This window comes from Anser brachyrhynchus (genome assembly GCF_964034855.1).
Source record: "Anser brachyrhynchus genome assembly, chromosome: 16".
Classification (NCBI taxonomy): Eukaryota; Metazoa; Chordata; class Aves; order Anseriformes; family Anatidae; genus Anser; species Anser brachyrhynchus.
Genome location: NC_137734.1, coordinates 14,115,867 through 14,132,883, shown reverse-complemented (window position 1 = coordinate 14,132,883; position 17,017 = coordinate 14,115,867). Strand labels below are relative to the sequence as shown.

Sequence of the window (17,017 nt, the reverse complement as noted above, 5' to 3'; positions counted from 1 at the left end):
CAAATTTGATCTGCCGGATGACAAACACCCTTTGCGTTTTTGTTCCCCCAGCAAAACTGAGCTTGCCCATGTTGCAGCTGTATTTCATTCTCTGGTCAGTGTGGCAGACATGTTTTGACATCACTCGGTGAACCTGAGCCATATTTTAAGCAGACAGCTATGGAATGTAGGGTGCATCTGGCACTGTAAAACCCCACATGGAAATCTCTCTCCCCTTATAGGAATGGCAGAAAATGTTCTTCACAACTCATGTCACCAATAATCCTACAATTTATAAAGTTCAAACTCACTACTCCAGACACATCCTTGGATTTATTGCAATTAAACAAACAAACAAACAAAAAATGACACTAGATATTAAGCTGAACTGAACTTCTGGCAAGCTCCCTTGTCAGTTCTTCATTTTGGGATGGTCATCCCACATGCTGCAGTTTCTCTCCTTAAGGAAGTGCTCCCATATCCAGGGAAAGTAATAAAATGAGTTTCTTCAATGAATCATCAGTAGGTGACCTAACCTTTGCTCAGAAGGAGCAAACACCTGCCAGAAAGCTGGGGTTTTTCTGGCCAAAACAAAAGACACCGAGAAATGAATTTAATATCTGGACATTGGCATGGGGAGAGGCAGTGTTGTGGTGAACTTCTAAAGCAGCTGTATTGGAAACAAGAGGGGGAATTATCTGCGGCAGAAGTAAAAGTCTTACAAATAACTTTATGGTGGGAAGAATGGTGAAAAGGAAATAAACAAGCAAAAAGATCCTGCTGAGACCTTATAGTGATTTATTTTTTTCCAAACACTGCCAGCCTGAGAGGACACATCCTTTTTTAATTGTTCTTTATTTGATTTTGGCCGGTATGGTTCATGAAGCCTCAGAGCACAAGCAGAGGATACCAGCAGCCTGTGCTAGGCAAGGGCCTAGCAGTGAGATTGAAATTTTCCCAAAATTTGGCTGGAGAGCGAAGCCACGACTGCTCCTCATGGCCAGGGAAGGGGAGAACATGCTTACAGCAGAGCTGTGTGCAGCAGGGCACTTTCCTGAGCCCTCCCAGCCAGGGTACAGGAGCTGTAAATGTTGCTTGCATCTGCAGGGGAACTTGCTCAAACTCAAATCTTCCTGCTTAGTTCAGGTTTTGCAGAAAAATAAAATGCCCCAAATGCAGAAACCCTTTGCAAGCAGGGCAGAACAACAGCTGGAGACTTTCCTTCCCTTTCACTCTTAAGTAGAGCTTTATTGCGTCCAAGTTCAGACTTGGACACAGGTTTTTTCCCTACTGAATTCAAAGGCAAAGCGCACAGCTGGCCTAGGCTCCAGCCTTCTGTATACAACATCGACCTGCCTTGAAGGAAGATCGTATCTCTGCTGATGACGCTGAATAGCTGGAGCCAAGGAAAAACGCATCCCTTGTGGTGCAGCTGGCCAGAAGCTGCTCAGTGAGACACGGCTCCACACCGAGCAGAGCCGAGAGGCAGAGTGCTTGGATGTCTTTGCACGGGGACTTAGTGGATGGAGCACCTGGGGCAACATGGCACGGAGCAATGTCTCATCGTTATACCTGAAGAGAGAATGACCCCCCTGCCAGGGGGTCCAGGACAAAGGCTGAGCGCACATACGAGTATCATCTGCAAAGAGCTGCTTTCAGAATTGCCTTCCTGAGAAAGGACAAAACCTTGGAGCACAACTAGCAGCCCCAACCTATTCCCCTCCATTCACATATTTAAAGATCATACTGTAATACCACAGCTCTTCCTTAGGAGATTTTCAGCCAATAAGGCAGACACAGAAAATCCAAGTGACACAGCCATGGCTACACAAGAAATGGAAGGCAGAGCAAGAAAAATGATTCCACACCCCCCCCCCCCCCCCCAATTCCACTGGTTGCTCAAACTTCTGAAGGAAGGTGCTTGCAGAAACCAACAGGAGTTTCAGTGGTTTAAGGTCATGCCCAGTCACAGCAAAACCCTGGGGCGAAATGTGTTTCTCCTCCTCTCCCTTCCCTCCAGCAAACCCATTTTCCAACACTTTCCGTGGGGAAGGTCAATCCTTGTCTGGAGTCCCTTGAACACAGAGAAGCTTCTGGGAGCACACTGAGTAAATGGGTTATTTTGAAAGGACAAGTTAGCTCTATAATTTGCCTTCACAATGTGTTCTGCACTCTAATTACAAATGCAAACACAGTAATTGAGAACAGCATCATAAAACTCTAAAGGAAGCCATAAGTGATATAATACACGGACATGTTTACCATTTGGTGCAGCAGGATGCCTCTGTGATGTTTTCCCCATGTTTAAACAGGGTGGAGATTTGCTTTTCTTTCATAAAGTTAATTTCATGACAGCAATTCTTCCCTCAGCCTGCCCGCTCCCAAGCCTGGGTCAATTAAAATACAGCTTTCGGAAAACATTTCCTCTTTTTTCTCAACTGGGAAAAACCTCTTTTTCTTTCGGATGATAAGAAAAGGTTAATTAAAAATAAAGGGGAGAAAAAGGGGGAGATCCCAGCATGTTCTCCCCCTGCCGTGCCCCAACCCCACCTGCAGCAGCAGGTCTCTGGGCAGCCCTGGGGCTGCTGCTCCCCCGTCTAAGCTTTGCTGGGAGGGACGTGCCCCCCTCCGGGGGTCCTCAGGAGAGGGGTTCCCCACCCAGCTTTCTTCCAGCTGCTGGGACAGTGCAGGAAAGCAGTGCCCATTTAATGAACTCTGCCTTGTGCTAGGGAAAGGAGAGAGTTCAAAGCTCCAGTTATTCCCAGTAGAGCAAGAGTGAGTAGTTTAGGTCTATGAATTGCAAGTGAAGCCAGGCAAGCTGCTCACAGGCAAGCTGAGAGTTTTCTGCACGGATGGAGAGCAGGAGGGTCTGTAGACCCTGCACATGGTGCAGTCCCACATTCCTGTCTTCATTGGCTTTGTCCCTTTTCCCTCTTGCTACCTGCTCCTGTCCATCCTTCCTTGTCATCTCGCAGATCACCCTCCCCACGTCAAACCAAGCAAAGACTTCAAAAATCCAGGCACAGGCCTTGAAAGCCCTCCCGGACACAACGCAGCAAATGGAAGAAAAATGGAAAAATGAAAGTGATACCTGCCCTGCCCCCGTGGGAGCCTGGGCAGAAGGGAGGAGCAGGCAGGAGGGATGCTGAGCACTGCAGGGGGACCGGAGGCACCGAGCCACTGCCAGAGGAGGCGGATAGCGGGGTGGACAAATCAGCAGGGAGGGGATTAGGGCTCGGGTGTGCAGCAACGTGGTCCTACAAGCTCACCTAAGCTTAACAGCTGCTAACTAACACGCCAAAGCGTGTGATTCGAGCCAGAACAGCTCAACCTCCCTTTTGAGATCGATGAAGACGCGCGCCCCATCTGCGGCTTGCACTGGCTCGCACGTGTGCGCACCCCGTCTCCTCGGATTTGCTGAAAGCTGCTACGACCTGATTTCCAGAGGTGCTGAGAGCCTGCAACTCATCGTGACAGGCTATACATCAAATCCATCACCTCTTGGGAAACTTGATTACCCTGGTGGAAACCCTCATTTCAGGCGTTTAACTGGTTCCTACTGGTTTCAGCCAGCCAGCTCAGTTTGGGAATGGATCACTCGGTTTGGGCTGTGCTAATCCTTCAGGAGAAATAAATCCAAGTGTATGAAAACTGTTTTAGGAATCTACTGAAGTGTCTAGTAAGGTATCAATTAAAAGAAAAAAAATAGCTATTTTAAAAACACTGAACCAATAAAAATAACTCACACTTGGCTGGTTAGAACTGTTCATCAGGTGACTTGCTGCTGAACAGATGTCTCCAGCTGGGAATTCTTGGATGAAATTCTCTATCTTCTCCTTTTTTATAAACCAGCTATTAAAGAAGTACATTAGAGGTTTGAAACGTGTTAATTCGAGTGAGAAAAACAAAACAAAATAGAAACCGCACATACATCATCAAGAGAGAGATTGCCGAGTTGTAGTCACAGCTTTAAAGGGGTGAAGCTCCTTATCTGGATGTTTGAAGGATGAAAACACAGTTATTAAAAAACCTGCAAATACAGAGTTAAGGTTGAACATAAACAGAACACTCACACGGAAAGCATGGGCAGTCTTAGAGAAGCTGTCCAGGAGGCTAGAAATGGGTTTTTCACAATGCTCAGAAAATGTACAAAGCGGTAGTTAATTGTGTACATGTAGGTTAGTTCACTTGAGATTATTTGAGGGTTATCTTTTTTTTCTAAATTTTCAGCTGTGTTGTGTATTAATATATATTTTAATAACTATATTAATAACTGCATTACTGTTTAGCCAAAGACTGGCTAGAAGAGGGATAACTGAATCAGACTAAACACGGGTATACGCTGTTTGCTGCAGGATTCTCTTCCTTGCTGCCTTGCAGAGCATATGCTGGAAATGTTGGTATGTATTTTGCATCCCCTAACACGTGAGGAACTGATCCCAGCAGAGAAAAACAAGCAGAAATGATCTCCTTTCATACAGGAAATCCAATGTGCCATGTAGGATTGCCATTAAAATAGACACAGGAATGAAGCAACCTTCCCTAACCCCCTTTCCTTTTCAGAACCGCCTGCACAAACCTCACCCTGCCTTTCTTCTTGCTGCATTTCTCTGCGAGCCCTCTCTACAGCCAGGGAGATGTGCTCACAATTTATGGGATCTCAGAATGACCTGTACAGCAACCGGACAACTTGACTGGAGAGCATTTTGCTCGGCAAACAGGGGGGTGAGGATTTGTAGCACCACTGTGCTGCTGGCTCTCCCGCACAAATTAATATAACTGTTCTGCAGAGGAGTTCTAAAAGCAAAGAAATAGTTAGCAAGGAACTGCAGCCTGCCCCAGGGACAAAAATAAGCTTCACGAGTCCTCCCCGTGCAGATCTGCTCCCCTTGGATCCTCCACAGGACCCTCGGAGCAGCCAATAACAGGGACACCTCCAGCTTTTCCAGGGCCTGGAGGAACGGCGAGATTTAAGCCAGGAGGTGTTCACACAGAGCAGCAATGACACAGACACACATGCGAAAACACAAGGTTTCTTTTTCCTGGAGAGAAAATGGCAAGTCGCACTAGGAGCCAAAATCTTGTTGGGGCAAACGGAGAAAAATTTACATTTTGAGCCTGATTTTGAAAGCAGCCGATCCGGGGCTATTCAAGGCTGTGGGTCTGTTTATGTGTAAAAGAAACGCAGATGGGGAGCCGTTTTCTTTCCCCTGTCTAGGTAACAGCTAACAAAGTGCTCCTCAGCCTAGCAAGAAGAGCAAATGAAAGTGTTTCCCCCAAATTGTCCCTTTTCTTTGCCTCCCTTCCTTTTCCTCATATTTAGGACTGTTTGGGGAGGAAGACAGACGCTTGCATAAATCACTTTCTTTCTAGTTCTGCTCATCTTTCTCTCTCAGCAATGCACAAAAGGACTTTAATTTCACTGAATAACAGCTTTCTAAGTAAATATGTCCTCGCTTTTCTTCTGCACCTGGATCTACGTGGAGGGGCTAGCGTAGGAAGATTGCTGCATTTCCTTAGGTGAATAAAGAGCTTCATTCCCAAAGGGCACAATAAACCTGATCCTTCCTCCTCTGATCAACAAGAGCACGGAAGCTGCAAACCTGACCAGTACATCAAAAAGGAGCTTGAAAAATACTTTGAGCAAAAAATGCTAACGGTGCATCCTTCTCCTGTAACTGCACTGATATTAAATCAGGAAACAGTACAGAACAACCACAAAACATATATACAGGGGCTGTCAAAACAGAAACAAAACAAAATCCCTAATGGGGACTAAAGGTGCAAAGAGCAGAAAGAAGAGTATACAGTATAGGCTTTATGATTATATTTAAATCCTTATGCAGCAAATGCCAGAGAGGGAATTCCAAAAATTTTCTATATATAAGCATTTTTTTTTTTATCCAGGACTTTGTGCAATGAAAAGGAATTACAAATCAGTCTGAATGAAAGGGCAGGAGTCCCAGCGGGTGTCAGAGTGTGCCTGTGGGCTCCTGGGCTGTAAGGGACAGTCCCCCCGTGCTGCAAGGGCCAAGGAACACGCAGCTGAGCTGCGAGCAGCCTTGCTGCTGCCGCTGAATCTGAAACAACACTGGTTTTCCTGAAAGCTATGCTGCCTTGGTCCTGGATTTCCCCAAGCACAACTGAGGCCAGATCTTCTTTTCCTCCCTCCTGACCATCTCTGTTCATCAGGAGACTGTCCTGCAGAACCGCTAGGGAAAAGAGGTGACAGTGGCCAGAAAGGTGGGCTGAGCTTTTCTCAAAGATCTCCTGGCTGCCCATGACTCTGTGACCTTGGGCATAGGTCTGGATCACTTTCGTTTCTCCCTGGCATCTCCCTTTCCTACGTCCCTTGCAAGGAAGCTGAAAACCCTCTGTAATCACTTTTTCTGCCTGGAAATCTGTGTAGCTCCTCTGTATTCACAAGAGAAGCATATAACCAGGAGAGAAAATTCCCTAAGCAAGATGTGGTCCGAGTTCTGAAGTGTTTGAGAAACCTTTGAATGCTGCTTGCAGGACACGGCTGCACTAATTATAGTCCTCCAGCCTCTGCTGGCTCCTTCAGACCTGAAAGGCAACTTGTGATCCCTCAGAAAGGTTTTGGTGCTGCTTATTAGCTAAATGCTCCTAACGGGGCTCAGATCATGAATTCAGCATGCAAGGGTTCAAATGGGAAGCAGGACTTAGCCAGGCACAGGAGGAAAAGCGACCCTAGCAAGGTCTGAACAGGGCGTTTTGTGTATGTGTATCAGGCTTTTCTGCCAGAAACAGTTTTTACCATGGTGGCAAGGGGAATAATAACAAAACTATGTGTTAGAGGGGGCAGTGATGAGACCGAACTGTTTGAAAATGATGAGAAAGAGAAAAATTCCCGTTAAAAAATTAAAAATAAATAGGATCGGCTCATTCGTGGCACGATGGGGCTCAGGCTGGAACAAAAAGGAGGAGGGTTCTGCTCTCTGCTGACCTCCCTGCCAAAACCGCCCCCACGGCCGTTGAGGAGGAGGAAGAAACGGCTCGGGGGCACCCCCCCCCCCCCGCAGCCAGACCCCGAGCAAACTGCAGAGGGTGCCAGCGAGGGGCTGCACTGAGCAAGAGCTCAGAAAGGAGGGAAGCAAGGCACCCCTGCACCCCCTGCAGCCCCCCAAAGACCCCGGGGTTCCCCGCTCCCGGTGTCCTGCATCCCCTCTAGCCCCCCCTCCCCAGCCCTCCGGGGCACCCCCACCCCGAGCAGCTGGGGGGTTGGGGGGCTCTAGGGAAGGTCTTGGGGGGGGGGGGGCAGAGCGATGCCACCCCCCACCCTCACTGCGGGAGTTGCCCCCCAGCCCCGTCCCAGCCCCTCCAGCGATGCTCGGCCGGGGGCAGCCGGCGCCGGCGGCGGCTGCGGGGCGAGGGGAGCCCGGGGCCGGGTGCGGAGCTGCGGAGGAGGGGGGGGAGACACGGGCCCGCTGGGGGCTTCAGGTCCGCACCCGCTCCCCGCCGAGACCCTCGAGGGTTTAAGCAGCCGTGCTGCCCTCAAATCAACGCCCCACAAAGCGCCGTCCCGCATCGCGGCTCCCGCCCGGCTGCACTCATGCTGCGGGACCCCCCCCGGCAAGGGGCAAAACCCAAATTCTCCTCCCGGACACGGCGATCCCTCCCCAAACCCCCCTCCCGGCGGGGGTTTAATGCTGGGCACTGCGAAGCCTCGGGGAAAAAAAGCACCCCCACGAAACGTACCCTTCTGGAGTGCTGCTCCGCGTCCTGCCCACAGGTCCACCTGTGAAAACCCAAAGCCAAAGTTAGCAGTGGGATTTGCCCCGCTCCTAACTGGTTCAGCCTAAAATCTGAAGAGGTCCCAGTTAACCCAGGACGGCACAATGGCTTATTTTATACTGCAAAGCTACTCTGCAGACTTTGTCCAAAGAATGTTGCACGCTTTACTTTGACAATCCCAGCAGAAAAGAGAGGGGGAGAGGAAACAAAGCCTTATGATTGCCATTAGTAATTTAATCCTAAATTCGTGGGCCATTCCCATCAGCCCGAACGAGCAAACATCAACACTTTTCTTTCTCATGCACATGTATCTGCGATAGATGATTAACCAGGTCCCTCGCTGCTTACACAGGGGGAAAAAATATCATGACAAACAGCACGGTGTCTGCCCGCAGTTTGCGAAATTAAAAATCAAGAGGGGAGAGGTAAGAATTAGAAAAGTGATGCCCCTGTTCTCCATCAGTGCCGGCTGCCAGCCGTGGGTGATTTCGGTTTCTGTGTTTGTTTGTTAACAAAACTACCACTTCAGACAACATATCCCACTAATGTTATGGGGCGAAAAAGCTAATTCTGGGAAAAACGTAGCGGTCAGCTTCCAAAACTGCGGAGCGTTTCTCACAGAACCAGAAGCGTGGAAAATACATAAAGAAGAGTCTTAGCATTTTTTATCAGTTACCTAGATCTGCTATTTCTAGGAATTGGGGATTAGGATGCCACCGTAATATTATTCCGCATTTAAACGTAAAATCCACAATTTAGGCAGAAGCCCTACTAAAGCACACCCGCGTAGGCATCTATATGCACCAGTTTTCAGGGCGAGCTTTCAAATTTCAGTGTCTCAAGGACCTCCGCTGCCCTGCCCTGGGCGGACATGCCGGATGGAGCTGATCTGAAATGCCACTGCCGTTTGGTTTGAACTCTTCCTGATTTTGACCGGGAGTTCGCGAAAGGGAGGAGGGGAAGAGAACGGAGAGCGGGAAGAAGTCATTCCGTGTCCGAAACTAACCTTCAAAAACGGATCTTGAAAAACAGAGAGGAAGAAAAAAAAATTAAAGCCGCTCGAGTGGCAGGGAGTAGGGAGTTTTGGGTGTCGGGAGTAGGTCGCGATTAACCAAAAAATCGCGACCACCTGGGGCAGGTGGTGCCTGCCCCCGCCACCAGCGGCGGGGCGCTGCCTCCGCGGGTGCGGAGCGGGGAGCGGAGGGACAGAGGGACGGAGGGACGGAGGGACGGAGGGACGGAGGGACGGAGGGATGGAGGGATGGAGGGACGGAGGGACGGGACTCTCCCCGCTGCAAGCCGCTCGCCCCGCGGAGCCCCCTCGGGTGCGGGCGGCCGCGTAGGTCCGGGGGTGCGCGGAGCCCCCCTGCGCGCATCCCCGCGGCCGCCCGGCCCCGCGGCTCGGCGGCTTGGCCCCAAGGAAGGGAAACTCTGCCCGGGCTGCTCAGCCCAGGAATCCTCTTCTTCTGCTCCAGCAACATTATTTCTTCCCCAGTCCTTATTAAAAAATTAAAATAAAATAAAATGTATCGGACGGAGGATGATCCCCCTAACATACAGATCCCAGGGAGAATAACCTTTGTTGGTTGAATTAAAAGCATTACAAGAAACAAAATCGGCCTTTAACCGGGGATTCCGGGCACAAAGCGGTTCGTTTTTTAGCCAGCCGTGTAACGCCGCAAGTTTTGCGGGATATATTTTCTGGAGGGGAGCGAGGGATGGAAGAGCAAATAAACGGACCCAGAAAGTGCCCCGAAATTTTATGGCGATGATGATGGACACGCAGAACCGGTCTGCAATTCACAGCTTAAAAGATTAAGAAGAGACAGAGTGTGTACGGACAAGGAGATAATCAGATCAATGCTTCCTCCGCCTTTCAGTAGCTCCACCTTGTGAATATACCTCAGTAATTATGACAGAAAAAAAAAAGTATTATCCATCTAATGGCACATTTTTTCAGGGCTGCCTCCGAGCTTCCCGAGCGCTCGCCAGGGTCCCCTTCCCCTCTGCTGGGCGACATCCCTGCCCACGGTACCGTTTAATGTGCAGGTAAAAATAAAGCTCTCGCCATGCACTTTCCAGGACCTCATAAATAATAACTGCTGCGGGCCTCCGAGGGACGCTGCCGGCTCTCCCCCAGCCTCCGGGGAGGCAGCGGTTGCGGGACGGGGACCACGCAGCTCCTGTCCCGCTCCGCTCTGTCCCCACGCCCGGCCCCGGCCTCTCCCCGGCGGGGCACCGCGCAGCTCTCCGCCTCTCCGTGCCGCTCGTTACCGGCCCAAACCCGGCGATTTCCCCGATTTGGCACCGCTGGGAACCCGGGGGCGCGGTGCCCGTGCGGAGCCCTCAGCTCCCACGCGTTACAGGCGGGGAGTGCACGGAGGGGGGAGGAGGGGGGTTCACGCGTGTCCGCGCACACGCAGGGAGCAGGAGACGGCAAAGGGCGGGCTGCTGCTCCCCGGGGGGCAGCCCCTTCTCGGCCGGGGTCGGGGGGGCTCGATCAGCCCCAGAAAAATCACGCGTGGGCATTGCCGGCGGGTGCGGAGCTCACCGACGTGCACCGATCCCAGGCGGTGCCGTACCGGGGAGTTAAATGCCCTCCAAAGCTCGGGGGGAAAATGCAGACCAGGCGGCCTTTCCTCGCATTGCCGCACAAAACTGAGCCCCGGAGCGCCTGCAATAATAACACGAAGGGGCATTTTATCTAGTTCCCCCCCTCCTCCCCCCGGTTTTCACGTCCCCCCTCCAGCCCGCTGCCGGTGTCCCACCCGCAACTTTTCGGGGAAGGGAGCACTTTGCGTGGCTTTGCCTCCGCGGTTCCCTACGGGGCTGTGGGGCAGCGGGACAAATGGGGCCGGGCTGCGGGCATCGCCCCCGTACGGCCTCGGGTCCGGCAGGGAGGGACCGCCGGGGGGCTCCGCTTGGGGACTTTCGCAGTGTTTTCTCTGTCCCAGCACCAGAAAGGCAGTTCCTTGCCAATTAATCTCTAAACAGAAAAAGGATCTTAAACTTTTGGTTTGTTTGTTTTTGGGGGGAGATAAATAAATTAGAGTGGGGGGATTTGGGATGCTGAGGAGCCGCAGGTCCGGAGCGGCCGGGCAGGGTGGGCGCAGCCCCGCTCCGCTCCTTGCCCGCCCGGCCCCCTTTTTTTTCCCGGGTGTTTTTTTCCCCGTGAAATGTGGCTGTTATTCTCCAAAAGGACACTTGGGGTCGCACTTTCTGTCTGTTTGAGCGTAAAAACAGTGTAAAAAGAAGCCTTAATCTCCCTTAATCGTTACAAAATGTTCAGGAAAAAAAAATCCTGTTACCGGACAAAAAAAAAAAAAAAAAAAGAAACCAAAAAACCTTACAAGTCGAGTACTCCTTTGCATGCAGTCACTTACTCGGGGAAGAGCGGAGGAAAGCAAACACGGTCCCCTCAGAACTGAAATGTAATTCTATTTTCTCCCTTCTCGCCCCAGTATTTGCGATTGTCTGTGTCAATGCCTTTGCTTTACTTTAGGGCGAGATTTGCTTCCCGTAACCGGGAGGGTTTCCCCGGCTGTCGGAGCAGAGCTGTCAGCCCCGCCGAGCCCCGCTCCCCGCGCATCTCCCCGGGCACCTCCCGCGGCCCCTGCGCTCGCTGCCGGCCGGAGCCGGGGCGCGTTCGGGGCATTTTGGGGCATTTCCCCGCGATGCCCTCGCACCGGGGACGCTTCCAGAAAGTTGGAAGCGGCGCCGCGCGTGCGGGGGCCGGGGGCAAGCCGACCGCTCGCAATCCGCTCCGGGCCGGCAGCGGGCACGAAGGGACTTTGTTATATTTAGAACAAAGGGACGGGCAGGATGGCCCCGAGCCCTCCTCCTTTGCGGATTGCCGAGGCCGAAAACGAACGGAGGGGGGCGAGGGGGGGACGGGAATAAATAAGAATAAATAAATAAAAGAGGCGGTGGCGCGGGAGGGGGGAGCGCCGGGAGGAACGGGGCTGGGAGCGGCGGCCGCTCAGCTGGCGCTGCGGAGCTGTCACGGCGCCGCCCGCCCCCGCCGCCCCCGCCGCTGCCGCCCAGCCCGGCCCGGCCCGGCCCGGCTCGGCCCGGCCCCGCCGCCGCTCTGCCATTGGCGAGGCCGCCGCCGGCCCCGGCCCCCGCCGCGCTGTCGGCGGGCACGGCCGTATAAGAAGCCAAGGGGGGCTGCGCTGCGAAGCACAGCTGCACAACGAGCGCTGGAGGCGGCAGCTACCAGCGGAGCCCTGTTTTTTTTTCCTCGTCCCCCCTTTTCTCTTTTTTTTTTTTTCCTCTTTCTCCTCCTTCCTTCCCCTCCCTCTTCCCTCCTCCCCTTCCCCTGCTCCGCCGAAAACTCCCGTGCAAAGCCCGAAGCGCGCTCGGGCTGGAAAGTTGCGGCAGGCTGCGGAGCTCCGCGGCCGCGGGGGAGAGGAGAGGCTCCGGACTTACAAACCGCGGACGGGGGCACGGGTTAGACGCCGCGCACCGGCCTTCTTCCAGCGCCGACCCGGAGGCAGCATCTTTGTTTTGCTTTGCTTTTGCCCTCCCGCTGCTGCCGCTGCTCCTTTCGGCGTGCAGCCCGGCGGCTGAGTGCTAGGAGCTGCCGCAGCCCGCCGTGCGCTGCGAGCCCGCACCGAAAGGCAGGAGGCGGCCGGGCGTCCTCGGGCTTTGTTGCTCCGAAACGAGAAGCCCCAAGAAGCCGGGAGAAGGAGGCGGCCGAGGGGGGGAGCGGCGGAAAGGAAAGCGAGGAAGCCGAGGCCAAGTTTCTCTGGAGTAAGGGAGAGCGGCCAGCCCTCTGCCAGGCTGCACGCTGGAGTGAGGTCTCCAGCCCCCTCCGCCCGGAGAGGTGCCCCCAAGACAGCGATGGCCGGAGAGCTCAGCATCGGAGCCGAGCTGCCCACCAGCCCCCTGGCCATGGAGTATGTCAACGACTTCGACCTGATGAAGTTCGACGTGAAGAAGGAGCCCCTGGGCAGGAACGACCGCTCGGGCAGGCACTGCACCCGCCTGCAGCCCGCCGGCTCCGTCTCGTCCACCCCCATCAGCACCCCCTGCAGCTCCGTGCCCTCCTCGCCCAGCTTCAGCCCTACCGAGCAGAAGACCCACTTGGAGGACCTGTACTGGATGGCTAACAGCTACCAGCAGATGAACCCCGAGGCGCTGAACCTCACCCCGGAGGATGCCGTCGAAGCCCTCATTGGGTCCCACCAGGTGTCCCAGCAGCTGCAAGGCTTCGAGAGCTTCCGGGCCCACCACCATCATCATCATCACCATCACCAACACCACCACCAGTACCCCACGGTCACTCACGAAGACCTGGCCGGCAGCGGGCACCCTCACCACCACCATCACCACCACCACCAGGCCTCTCCCACCCCTTCCACCTCCTCCAACTCTTCCCAGCAGCTCCAGAACTCGCACCAGCAGCATCCCCCCTCCAGCAGCGTGGAGGACCGGTTCTCAGATGACCAGCTGGTCTCCATGTCCGTGAGGGAGCTCAACAGGCACCTCCGAGGCTTCACCAAAGACGAGGTGATCCGCCTCAAGCAGAAGAGGAGGACCTTGAAGAACAGGGGCTATGCCCAGTCCTGCAGGTACAAACGTGTCCAGCAGAAACACCACCTGGAGAACGAAAAGACCCAGCTCATTCAGCAGGTGGAACAGCTCAAGCAAGAAGTGACCCGGCTTGCCAGAGAGAGAGACGCCTACAAGCTCAAGTGTGAGAAACTTGCCAGCAATGGCTTCAGAGAGGCTGGCTCCACCAGTGACAACCCATCTTCCCCTGAGTTCTTCATGTGAGTGCTTAACAAAAATAATTAAAAAAAAAAAAGCAAAACAAAAAAAACCCACCCCACACCTGAATCCTGACCCCCATCACCTTCCCCCCCCGCTCCCATCCTCCTCTGACATCTTCATCCATCTGTCTGCTTGACTAGAGAGAAAGAAGGAGAGAAAAATAGAGACTTGATTTTTTTGCAGCATCCAGACTTCTAGATTAGCTGTGGGAAAAGTAGGCTGGGGGTGGGGATGGGAGAGGTAAAGTGCAACTTTTTGACTTTCGTTTGTGAGTTAGAGAGAGGGACTGAGGCAGAGGCAAAGGAGGAAAGGACAAGTGAAGCGTTTTACAGATCGCTTGCTTGCAGAACGAGATGGACTTTAAGAGAATAATAATAAAAAAGGACAATGAACAAGCCATCTATAACATACTGTCTGCTTGGAAAGAGAGAGGACATATACAGCACCATCTCATGCACAATTTACCTGCTTGGAAAAAGAGAATAAATAAAAAGGACAATATATGCAAACTCTTCATATATTGCCTGCTTTGAGAAATAAGTTACAGGACTCAGATGGGACATTCAATCTAAGAAAGGAAAGAAAGAAAAACTCATCAGTTTTATTGCCTGCTTGATTATATAGAAAAATACGAAAATCTGCATTAAAAATATTAATCCTGCATGCTGGACATGTATGGTAATAATTTCTATTTTGTACCATTTTCTTGTTTAACTTTAGCATGTTGATCATCGATCATAGATTTCTGTTGTTGTTTTGTTTCATCGATAAGAAAAGCATCACAAGTTATCAAAACTTTTTACTGCTTGTGCAGTTTTGTTCGTTGGTTTTGCTCTCTTATTTTTCTTTTATGGTTGTTAGCTTGTAAATATCTGCTACTTCAAACCGCACAGGAAAAACAAAAACAACATTTCAGCAGGCTGGTTATACGGTTTGGTATTAAAGAGATAGTTAAAAAGAAGTTATGGGCATTTTGCATTCAAAAAAGAGAAAAAAAACCTTTGTATATCTGGTGCACTTTTAAGTTGTATTTTTTAGTTTTCATTTTGGTTTTTGTTTGTTGGGGCAGAAGAAGAAATGCCTGAATGGCGTTGACAAACCTAAACTTAACAGGGAAAAACTCTCTTCGGTCACTAGAGCCTACTGCATGCCTTAAAGTGGCAGCGAAGCTCTTTCCTTCAGGACGATTCCCAGCCTGTAGTGGTTAGACCTGGCCATGCAGCCTCCCTTCTGATTGTAAACTCAGGAAACGAGGGATGGACGAGACACCAGTTCCTCTTCAGAAAAAGCTGCCCCTGCATTTTCAGTAAATAGGGAAAAAGCCACCCTCCTGGTTACAAGGCAAGTCGCACGGCAGCGCGTGGTCCGTGTCCCCATGGAGTTAGGTTTCTCAATGGTAGCAGTAGATGAGTGGGCTGGAAAAGCATATAAAACTAAAACTTTTATTTGAGAAGACATACTGCAACTTTTAAGTGTATTCTTTTGCAATGATTTGTAATCTGCTTCTCTGCTTCCCTATGCAGCGAGTGAAAGTTTTAGCCAAAATTTATTTGCAGTTGTGTAGTAGTAGTAGTTGGGAGTCTTATGGGTGTTTTTATTACATTTTTTTTTTTCCTCCTGCAGGTCAGTAAAAGGATTTACGTTGCACTGACAAAAATACCAAAATGAAAACTTATTTTTTAGTTTCCTTTTAGGATAGCTGGCACTGCTGGCCGGATGCATTTTAAGTTTGTATTAGTTTATAAATTAACAGTAATAACAAGATTGTAATGAACAGCATGGTGCTTGCAGTTTTAAATATTGTGGATATTAGTCATGCATCAGAAAACGATCTTTGGTTTTTACTGATTCAACTGTGTTGAAATCAAAACATTGCAGCAGCGGAAAAAAAATTGTTTTTATTTCATGTAAAGTTCTGAAGGGATCAATTTCAAATCCTGCTTATGATATGAAAAATATTAAAAAACCTGGTCTATTGTAGTTTTATTCAGACTGGTTTCTGTTTTTGGTTATTAAAATTGTTTCCTATTTTGCTTATTAAAATCATTGAAATGGCATTTCTTGGAGAGACCTGCTTCTCTGACGTCTCGTGTTCCGGAAAAAAAAAAAAAAAGAGGAAGAAAGACTTTTGGACCTTAACCTATCCTCCGACTGCTGTCCAGCCAAGGCAGCCGCCCGGCGCTGGGCTTTAAATGGGGCTTTGCGCAGCTGCTGCGGCGGCTCGGGACCGCTGCTGCCTCCTGCCCGCAGGGTCCCGGCTCCTTCCCCTGCAGCCCCCCAGTACCCCCCCCTGCATTCTCCCCGCCTTGCCCCAGCATCCCACCCGGGGAGCCCCGCGCCGGGCCCGGCCGCATCCCTGCCCGCTGTGGCCCCTCCGGCCTGAGCGGCTCCGGGGAGGGAGAGAAGGGAAAGTGCAAGCACTTGGGTGATTTTTTTTTTTTCCTTTTTACATTAAAAAAAAAAAAAGGAGGAGAGGACTTGGCCAAGTCTGTCCCCTTTCCCTCTGCTCCTTTGGGATCTGGGCTTGCCATTCACTTTCCTCTTTCTTCCTCTCCATCTGCAAGTTTTATTTATTCTGGCTTTTTTTTTTTTTTTTAATTTTCTTTTTAAGCACGAGCAATGTGCAGTCTAGAAGACTCATTAGATGCATGTGGAGATGGGGACAGCTCTCTCCTCGGCACCCCCGGGGCTCTGCAGCACCCCGTAGCCCCAGCAGCTCCCAAGGCCGAAAGCTGCCCAGCACCCCTAACCGCAGCCGGAGAGGGGTCAGAAATCGGCCCCGCTCCTCGTCCCCGTGCGGGGAAGGGAGCCCCTGAGCCGGGTGGCAGAGTGCCTGAGAGCTGCTGCTCTCATGGTGTCAAAACTGTGTTGAACTTTAAATCCCTCTTAAAAAAATAATAAAACCCAAGACACCCCACAACCTCCAAAAATATTATCTCCCTGCCCTGCTTCTCTTTCCAACAGCAGCGAGCTGCTTTTGCAGGCACGGTGTAAGCCACGTTTGGGGAACCAGCCTGTTAAGGACAGAGTGTGAGAAAAAAAAAAAAAAAGCAAATACAGTAACTTAAAATCCCGATCCCCTCATCAATCCTAGCCGCATCCCTGCCTTGTCAGAGCCAGCTGGGCCGGGGGGGCTGAGAGGGGCCGGGGCAGGTCCCAGTCCCCGTCTGCATGGGTCAGGCCCGGAGGATGAGCTGCCCTGCGAGGGGGGACGAGGAGGAAAGGGACGGGGAGCCTGGCTTCCCCTATATCGCCTCCCCCCTTGCCAGTAAGCGCTATGGCTGCAGAGAGCCTGAGAGGAATATTGTTTGTGGGAACTGCCACCGCATATTAATGTCCCCTCATGCATGCATTGAATAAATCACCAGGGCTAATTGAACAACAACAACAACAACAAAATAGGAAAACAGGCCTTAGAAAAGCCCTCCGGATTCCCCCCGCGGAGCGGTGGCGGCGGCGGGGCACAGCCGGGATCCGGTCAGGGAGGCTGCAGCCGCCTCTGCCCTTC

At 51.7% G+C, this 17,017-nt stretch overlaps 2 protein-coding genes across 2 annotated transcripts in view; one reads left to right on the top strand and one right to left on the bottom strand.

Moving 5' to 3' along the window:
- The window catches only part of LOC308178804 (uncharacterized protein), a 46,444-nt gene extending 34,697 nt beyond the window's left edge, over positions 1–11,747 (bottom strand). The window contains exons 1-3 of the mRNA XM_080557890.1: positions 9,770–11,747; positions 7,699–7,738; positions 3,726–3,831 (exon numbers count right to left, since the gene is read on the bottom strand). Coding sequence (XP_080414016.1) covers positions 3,726–3,831; positions 7,699–7,738; positions 9,770–9,824 — 201 coding nt within the window. The 5' untranslated portion in view covers positions 9,825–11,747. The remainder of the gene's footprint in view (positions 1–3,725; positions 3,832–7,698; positions 7,739–9,769) is intronic.
- A 168-nt stretch (positions 11,748–11,915) lies between these two features.
- On the top strand, positions 11,916–15,566 carry MAFB (MAF bZIP transcription factor B). Its single transcript, XM_080557889.1, has one exon. The coding sequence runs from the start codon at positions 12,577–12,579 to the stop codon at positions 13,510–13,512; it is 936 nt and encodes a 311-aa protein (XP_080414015.1). The 5' UTR covers positions 11,916–12,576; the 3' UTR covers positions 13,513–15,566.
- Positions 15,567–17,017: the final 1,451 nt, after the last annotated feature.

Bases quoted from the DNA above. Each gene is read 5' to 3' on its own strand.
- MAFB (XM_080557889.1), top strand. From the start codon at position 12,577: ATGGCCGGAGAGCTCAGCATCGGAGCCGAGCTGCCCACCAGCCCCCTG.